Genomic DNA, 15,798 nt, shown 5'->3' on the forward strand with positions numbered 1-15,798 from the left:
GTCCTAAAGATATACACTGAAAATTGTACTCCAATCCTACTGATGGCTGATGGATCTCGTAACAGTTCAAAGTTACAATGTGATTTGATATAACTGATCATAGTATTTAGAAACAGCACAACTAATTTAAATCAGGATTGAAAAGCCAAATGAGAGGAACAACTTTTTGTTGTAATTTTCAAATAATAACGGAAACAAGGATTGTTACCTTTGTTATAAAAACACTAGTGATGCTTTCAGGATTATCTCCTTCTGGGTTTGGGGGTCCCAACAGCTGTTCACCTTCTCCCTTTTCAAAACTGTACAAGAAAGCAGGATTCAGGATATGTTGCAACACCTACAGAGTATAAACAAAAAAACAGTTATACTCAGCTACTAGCTTCTTCCAATGGCAGTCAAAATTCAAGTAATTTCATATGCAAACCTGCATGTTAGACACATTCACTGTGTTACAAAAGGAAGCTATAAATAAAATCATAAGAAACAGATACACACAGTTCTTTCCCCCTTCCAAGGGCAAAGATTCTTAGAAAGTGTAAACTAAAGAAGTCAGCACTGAAAGCAAGATGAATTGCTGTCTCTGTTTATTATCGCTCTTCTTCAGGTCTGATATTTTCACCTAAATGGCTCTGCCAATTATCAAACTCGTTGACATTTAAGTAAGCGAGTTTTGTTGCCCTAGTTCCCAAGAAGAAAATTAAATCTAAATACCAGGCTTCTTTGATTTAATTGCTTTAGTTACCTTGGCTTTGAGCTCATCTCCAAAGTTGGGATCATTGAAGTCTACAAACCGGAAGAACAAAGCCCGCTTTTGGGGAATACTGTAGTTTTTGGGGATCTCTTCTTCCATGTATTCCTTTAAGAAAGTCATGTTGCAGAGAAATCGACCTGTAAAAGCTCGAAGCAGCTGGAAGAGCAACTCTATATCACCATAATTCCTTCTGTAAAAGACACATAAAACAAAAAGCTTCTGTGAAAAAAAACAAACAAACTACTACACTGATGACTTGGTGAAGAAACTAATCTTGGTTTTAAATGAGCAGAGGCAAGAGCAGGCAGTACCAGAGGCATGGTTTTAGAGCTAATGGCAGTATTATAAACATATTAAACTTTCTCTTCAATAACTGAAAGTCATTTTTAGTACCCCTGCAAACCTTCACAGTATTTTCAAGATTTAATAAAAAAATGTACAGAAGCTACAGGAAATAAATGTTTTTACGTACTTGCAGTAATTCAGTAAGCAATATGCTAATAGCTTTGGTTCTTTCCAATTTGTCGCAGCCATATTCTCCTTACGATGTCTCTCCTGAAAAGCTTCACTCACCCATACACGTTTCAGCTGATTCACCAAGGAATGTTGATTTGCTAACCAACATTCATCATTCTTAACAATAATACTTATGATCTGTCAAAAGCAAAACAAGACAAACGCACAGTCAACAGGAAATAGATCTGTCAGTAGAAACAATGATACAAAAGCACTTCTTTAAAGTCAATTACAGGTTTTAAAATATTGGGGAAAAGAAAGTCAAATAAAAACTAAGATCAATTTTTAAAGGTATTTCTTTTTCCAAAAAAAAAGTTTGTTGCCATATTTTCCTCTTTTATCTTACTTGATTAAAAAAAGTGTAGTTCATTTGAGTCTCTCTTCCCTTCCTAGAGTGACTGACTACAAACACTTTACATTTTCACAAGCGCTTTTCTATGAGCTATAATACATACACACACACTTGAAAGCCTGTAAGTAACATGTTTGTACCTAAAGAGCTTTTAACTATCTAGTATAGAGATAAACAAGAATAACAAATACCTTGATAGCCTGAAACTGTAGATCAAGACGCATTGTGGTAGTGCTTGGAGAACCAGGCCTAACAGCTTGTTGGGTACCAACAGGTAACAGCAGAGTGATAAATCGGTTAGGATTAGCTGCCAGTACATCTCGTAGGGGTTTAGCATCTTTATGTTTTAAGAAACTCTAAAGAAGGGGAAGAAATATTTTTAATAACAACCTTTAAAAGCAAAAACATCAAAAGGCTGTATCATCCTGTAGCTTTTATATTTGTCACTAAAGTTGCACGGGTTATATTTCTCATATATTAAAATAACATCTACAACTTCAGTAATAATCCTACATGATCTGGAAAGGTATAAAATCAACATCTCAGGACAGACAAATACAAAACAGAGAACAGGCAGCCTACAGTCAGAGTAAGACCATGATTAAGGACAACAAGGTCATACAGGGGAAAAAAGATGGAGAAAATTGAAAACTTTTCATTCATCAGATTTGTGAAGATGAGAGATTTTTCCTGCTCCCCTCCCCACACAGCTTACCATAAACATTCTGCTCCACTGTGGATCATTTAAAGTGGCTTCCATCATGAAAAGCTCCACAGTCTGGGATGGATGACGTGTCAAGAATTTTATGAGTGGTTCCCTGAATGGACTGCCAGCCTAAAAGATTCATAAAGCTTAAATTAAAAATGTAGAGCAGAGAGTATTTTCTACTAATTTATTAGCACTCAGAAAAATATATTTGACTTGGCATTTATTGAGATACAAAATGTTCAGTACTTCTATGATGAGAATTTATTGACAGCTTCAAAACTTCACTTTTACAAGCCTAAGACAAATGTTAACACCTCCTAAAAGGCCTGAAGAGCGTATTTATTTATTACATCAAATAATCCCACACCATGTTTAAAATATTATAATTATTATATACTACTGTTTAAAAATACTATAAAGCAAAAAAAAAAAAAATCAACAATGTTAACTTCCACTTTTACCTCAATTAACATTGCTCGTTCTGTTTTCATAACAACTTCCAGCAGAGGCTTAACCAAAGTCTGAGGGGCAGCTGGGATCAGATGGAATAAATTTATAATTGCTGAACAGATCTTCATTTCCTATAAGTAAAAAAAAAAAAAAAAAAAAAAAAACAAAATTAAAATTAATATTACCAGCTAAATATATAAAAACAGTATCACACATCCTACCTTTTTTTTCCTCTCTATATTAACATAGACAGCAACCAAATGAGAAGGGTTAACACATATACAGCATCTACTTACCATGACACATAAAAAAATTGCTCCTGTGGAAGTCTGTCCATCCCCCTTTGTAATATCATTTGTAATTTTATTTTCTTTGTCATCATAGTGGTGTTTTACAGGTAAGAGCTAAACATTGTGTAATGATAATGGTGATGGGGGAGTTATGGAATGCTCACTGCGCTACACCAAGTGGCTCAAGCACCAAAAAGCCAGACCTTCCTTTCTAAACAACTTCCCATATATACCTCACAACCCCAGATTAGACATGAAGAAAAATACAGCTTTCTCACAGCACTGTTCAGTGTATCTTGCAAATAACTGGTAACTTCAAAGATAACTTAGCTTTGTTCTCCCACTAGATATTAAATTGTTCTAAAGTCCAAAATAATTTTGCGGCTTTCTTTCATTGCATAATTTAAATGGGGACTAGAGTGTGGATTTCCTTCAGTGAGAAAAGGGAAAGGAAAAAACAAAACACATCCACCCTCACCATCCCTCTAAAACCAAACCTTAGTATAGAGTATACAAAAGAATATTTTCAAGTGCATTGCATATCCTGAACTATATTTAAACACAAAGTATTAGGCCCCACTCCTTTAACATGTTCTGCCTAGATAGACCCTCTCAAGACTACTCTCAAGGATTGAAATGCAGGACTGAGAACACATACGAAATATTTTGAAAGCACTTATGCCTTCACAGAAACTGAAAATCCTACTCTTCCTAGTACAAACATGCTTAACATCCTTAACAGCAATGTTATCAAAACAAGTCTGCCACAAATAAACAGAAGACAATTCACAGCACTGCACTCAAAGGCATAATGCACTTTGCCCAAAACACAACAGGAAAACTAACAAACCACAATTTAAAAGAAAAAAAATAAGAACAAACAAAAAAAAAAAGTCACAACAACAAAGAACTTCCTGGTGCCTCCACTGAGTTTCTCACCTCTACCCCTTCCGCAGCAGGCTGAACCAAAACAGAAGTCACAGCATGAAAAGAAAAAGCCCACAAAAATACCAAATAAATGAACAAATCAGTATATGCTATTCTTCAGGCTGCAGTCAGAAACTGACTTCAGTACGGTTATTTTCTCATCTCAAACAATGAATGCAGACAATGAGCATCTCCCATACTCTGAACTGCTCTCCTAAGAATTAGGATGAAAAGCATCCTTTTTTTCTACTTATACATTTTTTAGACATAGCTTCTCAAACATTTGTAATGAATAAAAAGATATCAGAGATTAAGTCAGGGGAAACAATATTTTAGCATCTTCAGAAACAAATTTGTCCAGCATCAATTATGAAACCACTTTCAATACTTGAACTACCAAGCTATAAAGTCCTTCTAATAGGCTGTAACGGGGAATTTCCACCGCGGTGCCACGGTTCACAAGAGGGTCAGTCAGAAGCAACCATCTATTCAAAACTTGTTTTTTCAATTACCTGACATTACCTAAAAAAACACATCTTTTCTTGTGGAGGCAGGAAAAAGAAGAAGAGGGATTTAAATAAAAAAGTTTTCACTCTCTAATTAAGAATTAGATCTTAAATGCTACTTAATATGTTAAGTTTTAATTTGTTCATTTATCTAAACAGCCAAGTCATAGTTCAGGAACACAGTAGGACTGTTATAAAATTATTTAGGTGAGCAAAGAGCTTAATTATTCTGTTATCAATATGGATATCTTTACAATAGTTAATTATTATGCAGCATTTTTAACTGAGATGTCTGAACTGTTTCATTTGCGCAGAATTTCCATTTACATATGAAAACTCATTCTGTAGACTTTTGGACCGTTTCATTAACAGGGCTTGCTGACTAGCCACTATATGCACTATGCTGGAGAACCACATGACAACACCAGCATCACCATCAAATGGCACCTTCATAAAGTGCAGCTGCAAAAAGATGAAAACTTGAGGTCAAAGAAAGTTATTATACTGTTTGTACTGTTTCAGCTAGCAAACGTAAGGCTTTCCTGACCAATTCCATTCTTCACTGCATGTTTACTATCTGCTAGATCTAATCACTCAGTCTGAATGATGCAACCTACTCCAATAACACTTCCCAACATTGCTTTTAAGTGAGTATCTCAGATTTTTCAATCTCACTGTGGTCAAGAAGAAATCAGGATAAGTGAAAGGCTAGCTACAGTGACTCTGACCATCAGTTTCACCATCCTAGTTTTTCCACATTTAGAAGATACAATTACAGCAACAGTGCACTATACATACAGACATATGAACACAGACTGCCATAGAATAGTATAAAGACCACACTGTCTATGCCCTCCTTCAGTTTGCTAGAGTTTTTATTTTTAAGGAAACTAGAGCAACAACTTGGGGGGGGGGGGGGGGGTGGAAAGTAGTATTTCAATCAGCTCCAAAGTTACACTATTCTATTTCAAAATGTTTCTATAGACTTCTCTCCTCCCTCAAGATGTGACAGTAGATTCCTTCTAATGTGTCTGGTGTGCAACTACTCCTCAACATAGGTAAGCTTTAAACCAACACTAAAAAAAAAACAGTTACAGCTTTAGGAGACTAAACACATAACTACATAGAAAACATCAACAGAAAACATTAAAAGCAGAAGAATTCACAATTAAATATGATTTAGGGACAACTGAAAACTGGTTTAGAGGTGCCACACTGTGGTTTAAAAGACTATTGCTATAAAAAGATCTGCAAGATACCTGTAATCATCACATTTGAGGAAAAGTGAACCCCAAAAGAAGAATAAGTAGGTCTTAGAACTACTCTGACCTGAATAAAATGTATTTAACTGAAAAATGCTCAGATTTTAAGTTTAAACATAAGAAACAAATGCTACTCCATTACAGTCAATTACAAAGCAATGACTATATTCAGATTTAAAAGCTCTCTTTGCAATGACAGGAAATAATAATGAAAAGCCATTAAGCCATTTCCACGTCTTGAGGGAAATGAAAAGCCAATACAATTTCATTCTGATTTGAAAAACAAAGAAATTAGTAAAATTCTGCCCCATTTTTTTCCTAGCTGCAATAATGAATCTCAACACTTAATAGAAGTTATTAATAAAACCTAATAGAATTACGGGACTTCTGGTAATCAACATGAAGCAACACTGAAGCAGGAATTCCCTTCAGTGTTGTACTGCTGAGAGCACACACTGTTGTCATTATGCTGTGCAATTTTCCATTTAGAAGAAAATTGATCAGCATCCCATAGTTGAACATTGAGGCCATTAGTTTGGATGGGAGATTTCAATGTGATCTCAATCAGTAAATATTGAACTTGGTTTTCATAAATTATACTTAAAATTAATTGGGATTATATTATTATTCTGTATACTTTTCAAAAGGCTATGTTATGAACACCAAACATATTAGTGAAAAAAGAAGGATTATACTGCTGAGCTCATCAGCCGTTCCAATGAAGAACAGATTTCTAAGTAGAAAATCCTGAGGAAAAAAAAATAAAAATCACTGAGCTGTTCCCACACCAACCTGTATAGAACAGGCTTTAAAGTAACCATTGTCAGCAGATAAGAGGCTCCCCTTACCAATATTTGTAACAAATATTCAATATACATATAAGTTCATTAGCTTGTAACAAAACAACAGTGTGTAATCAGTTATGGCAACATTTACAATTGAATGAGTTCTGTAATTCCAAAACATTAATACTATTTATTTCTTGTCTCTCCACATAAAAACATTCATTAACTTACATTTCCATCACTACGTTGTCCACCTTTGTGTGTAATAACTACAACTTCCATCCATTTACGTAGGTGTTGCTATAAAGAGAAGAATAATACTAATTATCCTCTAATTATACTGTTCCATTTTAACAAATGACAGCATATGCTACAAGAAAAGGAGAAGTTGAAGCAGAAATGATTGTCTGAAAGAAACAAAGGGGAAAATGATTAGTTATTTTCATTCCCTCAGACTGAAGCGTTTATTGTTGCTAAAAGTCCTCTCCACATTCAAGAAAGCAAGGTTTATAAGAGTACATCCATTACAATACACAAAAATCTGAAGTCTGATAGACTTACACTTGTTTAATGATTTGCTTGGTATGTATGCATTTAAATACTCATGGCAAAAGGATAAAAATTCACATACACAGTTTAAAATAAAAAGGGCAATACCTTCCACCATTTTCTACATCAAGAAAACACCAAAACAGACTCACTAGGAAGTAAAACATATTTTCAAGGGTTTCCTTAGTATATTATACTGCTGGAATCTTGTTTAATAGTAAATATGTTCAAACAGACCTTAGCATAACTAGGTATGTCTTCACTAGAAAAGAACATCTCAACTTTCTACTGAAGTAGTTCTTTAGAAATTACCTCAAAATGTTAAAAGCATGTTTGTTTTTTTTTTTTCCTAGTAACTGTGAAACAAAAATCTTTTACTTCCAATAAATACCTTGAGTGACTACTGAACTGTTCTTTGACTTTTCAACAATATGAATACTAGCTAAAGAACATTTCCTACAGAAAAGCTAGAGGTAACCTGAACAGACTTACCATCATCTGATCACAGAATTTATCATTAAAAGAGTTTGGAAAAAGTCTAGTGACAGATGTCAGACGATTCACAACATTCAGTGTCAGACTTCGATAGTCTCCCAACATCATAAGCAACGGTCTCATGTGTGTATGAATTTGATCAACTTCTATGGTAGCTCCTTCCAAAAACTGCAAGAGTACAGGATTAAGATACAGATGAAGAGAGGAGAGACTTTTGTGCAAGCATCTTTCTTAAAAGAAATTCTGCTGACTTTATTTTTCTCCTTTTATTTTGTACTTTCAGAATGCAATAGCTTAAACAATATTTATTACTGCAAATACATACAGTGACAAGATAAAGTTGGGAAGCACTTAAGTACTTCTGACGCACAGTAGGATATTCCATGAAGTAATCAAGTAGGAGATCTTAATTACAGACAGACTGAAAAACTGCCATAGCTATAAATTAAACATACAGCTACGAACAAGCTACTTTATTAAGAACTGCCAGTGAACCTGACCACAGGCAATAGAGCAAATTTCTGTGTTACGATCTACATTCACCCCAACTAACATAAAAGGTCAAGAGAACCTGACTGCAAGCAACCAGAGAGAATATTTCCCATCATAACCAAACATCCTGTGGGCATGGATTTATCACAGGAAAAAAACAATCAGAAAAATCTTTTACCAAATGCATAGGTCAGAACAATCCTTATGTGCTCCCTCTTACCTATCAACACAACCATATTGTAAGCAAGCCATAAATAATAACATACATTTCCTCTCATGACCAGAGTGACAGGAAAAGACAACAACTGACCTCTAATCAGTCAATAGCCTAAACAAATGTAAACCACCAGTATTACTAAAGTTATATTCCCTGTTACATGACAGACAATCTACACATCATTACGAAGAGGCTGTAAGTATTTTCATTATAATTTTCTATATTTAGAAGAATGGTATTGAAATCTTGCTGAATCAGAATTAGGCATATCTACCAGGCAACAAATCATGAGAGAACATCCTTTTCCCTGCCCTTCCAGCTTTTTTACACTGTAACCTGGCATCCACAGAACAGACAGTATAGTGTAAGGATGATAATCCTGACCTTAAACACTACAGCCACCACCCTCTTCCTTAAGGTAACTGCCATACTGTGATGCAGAGTCTCACTGCTATATTGCTTACTTTTCAAAAAACAACAATGGGTTCTCTATCACCTCTCTTTTAGGAACAAAGAAGAAACACAAGAAAAGCCTTTACAATAAAGCCAGGCACATATATTTGCAAAACTGCTGGGAAGGACAGACGTTGTTTACTTAGAAAAGAATATACATTTACAAACACCAGACAAAGACCAAAATACCAAACAGACAGAAAAACTGAAAGACTTACCATGGTCCTTGTCCAAGAGCTTATAATGCTTAATTTCAACCAGAAGAAATTTTTATGGCTAAGTTCAAACCCCCCCAAAAAACACATCTGACAATTATGTTGTTGTCACTAACAAAAACTTAACAGAGCAGACATTCTTTCCTGTAGAGAACTTTCCCAAGAAGCTTTGTAACAAGGAAGTAAAGCAGAGAGAACAATGGCCTCAAAATCAACACTGTTTTAATACACTAACCTTTCTCATGCATGCTTCTCCTGCCTCCTGCAGTTCATTATTTGTTGAATTGAGTGCCTTGAAAAGTGCAGCAATGATCTTCTCCCTCGACTGAGGCAAGTAATTGCAGGCAGCGAGAGCATCTGCAAATATCAAAGTAAATTTGTTCTCTTTGTTAACTCAATTTCAAAAGAGAGGGGGGAAAAAAACCTAATTCTACTTTTCTTCTCTTCAATTTTCTTTTATTTCATCTTCAATTACAGACAGCTAGAGCATAGCATGCTTTGTCAAAAGAAACAGGCAGCATAAAATAGTAAAAGAATAGAAATTCTATTAACAGTGTTCTAAAGCCTTCCTAATGCTACATAACATAATTAGTGTAAAAATATTTTGGGTGCATTTCAGAAACTAAAACCTAGTCATTAAGAAAGCAGCAATACTTTCCCATTATTCTCTCCATTAAACTGTGACCTCTAGAGAGCAATCATCAGTCTTCAAGCGCTCAAGTTTTCTGCTGATCTTGGGAAGAAGACTGCCCTTTGCTCACAAGGACGCTTATCTACATCGAATTTTGTTTAGGAAGTTTTCCTTACTTAAAGCTGCAATCCGAAGAGGAACAAGTGACGGAAGACTTTTGTAACAAGGTAGCTTCATTAAGGCAGTATCTTCAGCTTCACACAAATTCAGCAACTAAGGGAAAAAATAAACAATCATTTTAGCATAGTATTGTGAATCACGCTTGAAATGGTACTATCTTTCGAGTTTTGCTTCCTCAATGATCCAAGTTTATGTAAACACAGTAATCAACCTCCAAATTTCACCAACAGGCAAAAATTCTACTCAAAACTAGGATATAAGTTCTGATGAAAACCAGTGGTTAGCCAGAGGCAAGAGACCCCCATTAGCATTGCCACCAGAGAAAAGTCAGGTAAAAATTAGCCATTTTGCATTTTGTTGGCCAATATTTAGTTGCTCTATTTGTAAACAGGCTGCTCACACAATAAAAATAATAGTCTCAGAGAAGCCTGCCTTCTGAATGCCAGTATAAGTACTGAAAATATTGAGGAAAGGGGTAAAAGAACAGGAGATTAATAGAGAAAAAATGTGCTGAAAATGTCCTCAGTAATTCTAACGGTCATGGGTCACTGTCCAGACAGACAATACTTTCCTACAGAGCTTTCCTCTTTGCAGGCAGGTATTTTCAATATACATATATTTTATTTATTAGAGGACACAACAAGCTGAAACAAAGTTATGCAAGTTAACAATATCCAGGCTGCACCGATATTCAAGAACGTTATTAAGATTCAGACCTTCACTATACCAATATATCACTCTCCTCTCTACAGTCATTTTTTTGATCTACAGCATCTTGGTTTTGTCTTAAGGAAAAAACAGAGGATCCTCTGCATTGACAACTACACCCCATACCTGCCTTGCTAATTGCAATTACTGTTGGCATCAAAGACCTTCTGAACTTACGTTTGGACAAAGCAGCTAGGAAACCAAGGGACTAGACAGTTTCTCTAAGTTAAATCTACACACGAGTTTTAGATCTGATTTTACTCAGACTGTTAGGAACTCAATAACTTTAAAAAACAATATCTATGTTTTGGTGGTACAATGATCTATTTAATAGATATTCTGTGCATAAAATGAAACCTAAATATAAAAGTTAGGGCTATTAGACTAGGAGTATAACAAAGTTCACTTAACATATTTCACACACATTAGAATATTCTGCTTAGCTCAGAGCTATTATGTTGTAGGCAAAGGCAGACCTCAGTTCACATTTTTAAAGGTAAATTCTTACATTTCAGTGAAAGTTTATAAAAGAAAATATGTATTTTAATAATGAAATGTCTAACATCATCACTACTTAAGTATCTACATTCAAATATGAGAACAAAAAGGAAGTACCTCTGTGTAGAAAACCTTGTGTTCCACAACATTTAGATCCATTGTAAATAATCGGGGTTGCAGGGTTGTGCAAAATGTATTTCCTTCCATCAAGCCAATCTGGGCATTTGCAGGTTGATGCCTAAGTAAATGCTTTTTAGGAGGAACCATGTCCTGGAGTACCTACACAATGTAATTTAGATTACTGAATTAGCAGCCTATTCAAATGACCCCACAGACCTAGCTATTAAGACGACATAATTACTCATGGATGCATGTTTCTACCCATTTGCTATTGTGGCTCCAGATGTACCTCTACAGAAATCACTAAGCAAGAAGAGAAGTATTTCTCTGAACTAATTAAATTCACAGTCAGTTAGCGAAACAACTCAGTATCTGTAATTATTACATATTATCTGTGAACAGATCTATGATACTTAATAACTTCACATAATGTTATGAACAACAAAGAAGATCATAGACTTAAGCATTTCAAATGTTCAAGTTAAGAAACAAGAATATTTTAAGCTCCTAAAATATCAGAAAAACAAAAACATTCATGTAAGTTTTCTCCATTACACCAACATCTCACGGTCCTCCATAAACACCTTTAGCAAAATAATGTATCAATTAGGGGGCTTCTCTGTATGTTCGCAAAGTACAATAACAACATCTATCATTTCGTATGTTGTTGTGTCCCTCAGAGCTTAGGTATGTTTACTTGTCTTTTGAGAGAATGAATGCTATTAGCTTTAAGGAGTATCTAGCAAAAAGTTATTTCAACCAGCTTCTTACAGTCTCTTTCTGGATAGGGAAAGGCATAGCACTACGCCTCATATTTAGAGAATAACACAAAATTGAGGTTCAATATGCAGTGTCTACATGGTGTAGCCTATGTGTGATGGTGGTAGGACAAGCAGCCCATAATTTCAGGAAGTAAATCAACCTGAAGACACCATAAATACTGGCTAAGTAGTCAGGCAGATCGTGTATGAATCTCTATAGTACTCCAGCCACAGTGTATTTTAGAACAATGAAGCCTAACAAATGATAAACATATGCTATCAAAGCACTAAGAATTTGATTCACTAATGTGGGAAAATGTACTTAGAAAAGCATTTTGCAAATCCAAACGGGTAAACAATTTTAAACTCACTTTCAGTAAGTATTTCTGCTTACCTCTTTATGTGGCTCCATAATCACCGTGACACTTTTTCCAGTGACCTGTGCAAGTACCTGCAATGAATGCATGGCCTGTTTTCTCACAGTAGAGTTTGGAGAGGTTACTTCTCGAACGAGGTCATGTGTTACATGATGGAAAGACTTTTCCTGTGCTGCTAGGATTTCTTCTGTTTTTTCTTCATCTTTTAAAGGAGTTGCACATCTAATCAAAAGTTGTTCTAATGTGGTCTTTGCCATAGCAACTGCTCCATTGGAAACCTATGGTATCATAGATTATTTTTACTAAATAAGTACTGAATAAAGGTCACAAATCTATACAGTACTCATCAACATGCTTAACATTTGATTTTGATGAGTCCTCTGCAAATGGCTGAAGACATATAAAGCTTAAACAGAACACATATTCAATTACTCTTCCCACCAATCATTCCAAAACCATGAGTTACAATGCAAGATGATTTTATAAATGAACTCAAGTGCTGGAACCCTAAGCAAATATTATCACCATATAATTCAGAACTGAGAAAAGGTCAACCAACTGATTCTCTAGGTATTTATAACTACATACAGCTTTTTGATTAAGATGAACACCTTGTAAATTAAACACAGAAAGAAGGAAAAAAAATACTGGTTTTCATGCAAGTGACAATGAATCTAGTGTTCTTTCACTGTTCTGAATACAACCTGTACATTTCTACTCTGAAAGAAGCAAGTGTTATTCCAATAACTCTAGCAAAGTTAGCACAAAAAACAGATCCCATTCCTAACTTCTGGTCTTGGTTCAAGTTAAAATGACCAAAATTCACTCGTAACTATCGCAGATACGATATATTCTGAAACTAAGTGAAAATCAAGATTAGCAAGAGTTCAATCTGTGTGAATTTAAGAACAAAAGTTTGCTTCCCACATACTATTTGATATAATTCATTCATTAAATACCTCTCCAGTTAGATCCATCATAACAAAGAGAAGTGCCTTCAGGAAAGTCTGCTGGTTCTGGAGGACCCAAATTAATGGCAGTCGTTCCATAAGAAATTTAATTGACACAACACCTCCTAGTTTAGCATACCAAGCTTGTTCATAACAGCAAGCACATAAACGTTCCACGATGTATGAAAACAAGGGAAGCTGACAGGCCTGGAAACAAATAAATGCATCAGTTTGCTTTCTCAGCTCACTGGTAGCCTCCAAAATGTTAGAAACAAAATCGCATTGGTTGAAATTAGATCATTTAAATATATAAATATATATACGTTACCCTTTCCTTTGAACCCAGGATAATGCTCGCAACATCAAATATCACTGCTAGAGCCACCTCTCCTATTTTGCAGAGTTCCTTCTCCTCATATGCCATGCAGATTGCTATGGCATCAATAAGCACCAAGGGATCCATGCCTTTTGACCCATTTTCTTCACTATGAAACATGGCTGTGCTAGGCTGGCTTCCAACCTGATAGCACTGCAGCAAAAAAGGTCCTGTAATTTGAATTGGGGAAGAAAAGACAGAGAGGGGAAGACAAAAAAGGAAAAAAAAAAAAAAATAAAACAATGGATGTTTCAATATGAATAGTCTTTCAATTAGATTTTGCTACTCCTCTGACTAGCTGATGGCAAAACCAGTAAGCACTGTGTCTATTTGCATATAAATGGATTGTAAGGCATTCTTCACTCTTAGAAGAAAAGATTACATCTACTTGAATATTTTCTTCTATACACTAGACTGTGCACTGCAAGAAGATTTAATTAAAATGAAGAAACATAAAAATTCAAGTTACACTAATGTGACAATGAAGAGTGATATGCTTATAGGATGTCTTTTCCCAAATTACTTGTCATACAGCCAAACTCCAAACAAAAAGTCTTCCTCATAAATACAAGACACTGCAGTGCTCTAACATTTCCTTGGTTCCTCTGATGGTCCTTCAAAACCACAAGTGGAAACAACCCAGATAAAGACCATCCACACAAATAACTGTGTATCAAGTTACACAAATGTTCTGGAAATATAAACTGTTCCAAGCTTTAATTATCTCACTGGCTGGAGCATTTTAAAAGTATTAAGTGATTGTTTCTTAAAGCTTGCTTAATCATTTTTCACTGGTCAAAAGAATTAAAACATAATTCAGCCATCAAACAAAAACCAATCTATCTACCCAGAAGCAACTGCAATATCATGACTTTCTTAAAATAAATTACTATGAGAAAGAGTATAAACTTCTCCACCCCTCTCATGACACTCCACACAATCTCTATTCCACTTTACTTACCACATTGCTGAGCAACTGCCACCATTGTGTAATGGCGGATTAAGCTGGCTACAAAAGGCAGAGCACTGGGCCTCAGATCTTTGATGACTGCTGACATGAATGCCCCCGTCAATGCCTGTTCAAATGTTTTACGAGCTGGAGTATCCTGAGCTTTGTATCGATGTGAAATAATTACACTGGGTATGGACTTCTCAGTAAAGCTGAAAGACAAAATTAAGTTCATTATAATTCTAAACTGCAGTGCTGGCAAGCTCAATCATGAGCATTGTCAAGTACTTGAATTAAAGTTTGCTCTTGATAGCTAACTCTTTCTCCACCTCCCACTCTCTCCTCATTCTGACAGAGCTAGGCCAGTTCACTCAATATGTATTAATTTTGTCAACCACTGGTCTCAAACATGATGGATAGCTCAATTTCATCAGGAACATTTAAAGCCAGTGGTTCAGAAGAAGTCACATATATTACAAATAATAGGTATACCGGCATCACACTGCAACTCAATTACAGAATGTCATTTTCAATTTTTGACATTTTTCTCTTTCTTAAAATGACATTTGATTTTAAACTTGAAAGAATAAAACATTATTTATCAAATCACTGCCCAACAAAACCTATTCATTGCAAAACTATATTTATGTCAAGTCTAACAAGTCCAAATTACAAAAGCTACTATACTCTTTAGCTACATTTACTACACTGCAAGAGTTGAAGTCAGTACACAAGTACTTTGTGGGCAAAGATGTCAAATATGTCTAAAAGCAAAAAACTCATTAAGTATCAATAACTAAAATGGTAAAAGATGTAAAAAAAAAAAATCAATAAAAAGCACCCATACTAAGATTAACGTAGGTTACATGTGTGACTATGCTAAAGTTTGGTCACTAAATTAAACTGAATTTTGTGTATCTTTCACTTTTTACCAAAGTTAGATGTACATATAAACAAAAAAAAAGCCACAATCTAAATTAAATTTTAAAACACAATTAAGCACCACAATATTCCAACTATTTAAATATATTAAACTAAAGTTAATTTTTAAAAAAATGTCTGATCACATGTAACAGTTTATGCATTAGACTGTGATGAGGGGAAGGAAAATTAAAGTATGAAACATTAGCACGTCATTGTCATTAAATAATATGCTGACAAAATTTCTCTTACTGGAAAGTTCTGCATTGATTTAAAGGAAGCAGGATAAATCAGTAGGTAAAAATCCCATGAAAAATACATTGCCTAGACTAACCATTGTCTCTAAATTAGGTTGTTC

The 15,798-nt window shown here is 34.9% G+C and overlaps 1 protein-coding gene across 5 annotated transcripts in view; it reads right to left on the reverse strand.

Annotated features, from left to right (window-relative positions):
* LOC104361077 (transformation/transcription domain associated protein) overlaps positions 1-15,798 on the reverse strand; it is a 102,458-nt gene that overhangs the window by 59,493 nt on the left and 27,167 nt on the right. For all 5 annotated transcript variants that reach the window (XM_042798357.1, XM_042798358.1, XM_042798359.1 and 2 more), the window contains 15 exons: positions 14,532-14,731; positions 13,523-13,740; positions 13,204-13,401; positions 12,262-12,522; positions 11,104-11,265; positions 9,777-9,873; positions 9,205-9,326; positions 7,590-7,760; positions 6,780-6,848; positions 2,790-2,909; positions 2,335-2,454; positions 1,811-1,975; positions 1,224-1,405; positions 743-941; positions 209-337 (listed from right to left, as the gene is read on the reverse strand). In XM_042798357.1, the coding sequence (XP_042654291.1) occupies positions 209-337; positions 743-941; positions 1,224-1,405; positions 1,811-1,975; positions 2,335-2,454; positions 2,790-2,909; positions 6,780-6,848; positions 7,590-7,760; positions 9,205-9,326; positions 9,777-9,873; positions 11,104-11,265; positions 12,262-12,522; positions 13,204-13,401; positions 13,523-13,740; positions 14,532-14,731 (2,413 nt within the window). The remainder of the gene's footprint in view (positions 1-208; positions 338-742; positions 942-1,223; positions 1,406-1,810; positions 1,976-2,334; positions 2,455-2,789; positions 2,910-6,779; positions 6,849-7,589; positions 7,761-9,204; positions 9,327-9,776; positions 9,874-11,103; positions 11,266-12,261; positions 12,523-13,203; positions 13,402-13,522; positions 13,741-14,531; positions 14,732-15,798) is intronic.

Source organism: Tyto alba, unplaced genomic scaffold (assembly GCF_018691265.1).
Source record: "Tyto alba isolate M040663 unplaced genomic scaffold, T.alba_DEE_v4.0 Super-Scaffold_28, whole genome shotgun sequence".
NCBI classification, from domain to species: Eukaryota; Metazoa; Chordata; class Aves; order Strigiformes; family Tytonidae; genus Tyto; species Tyto alba.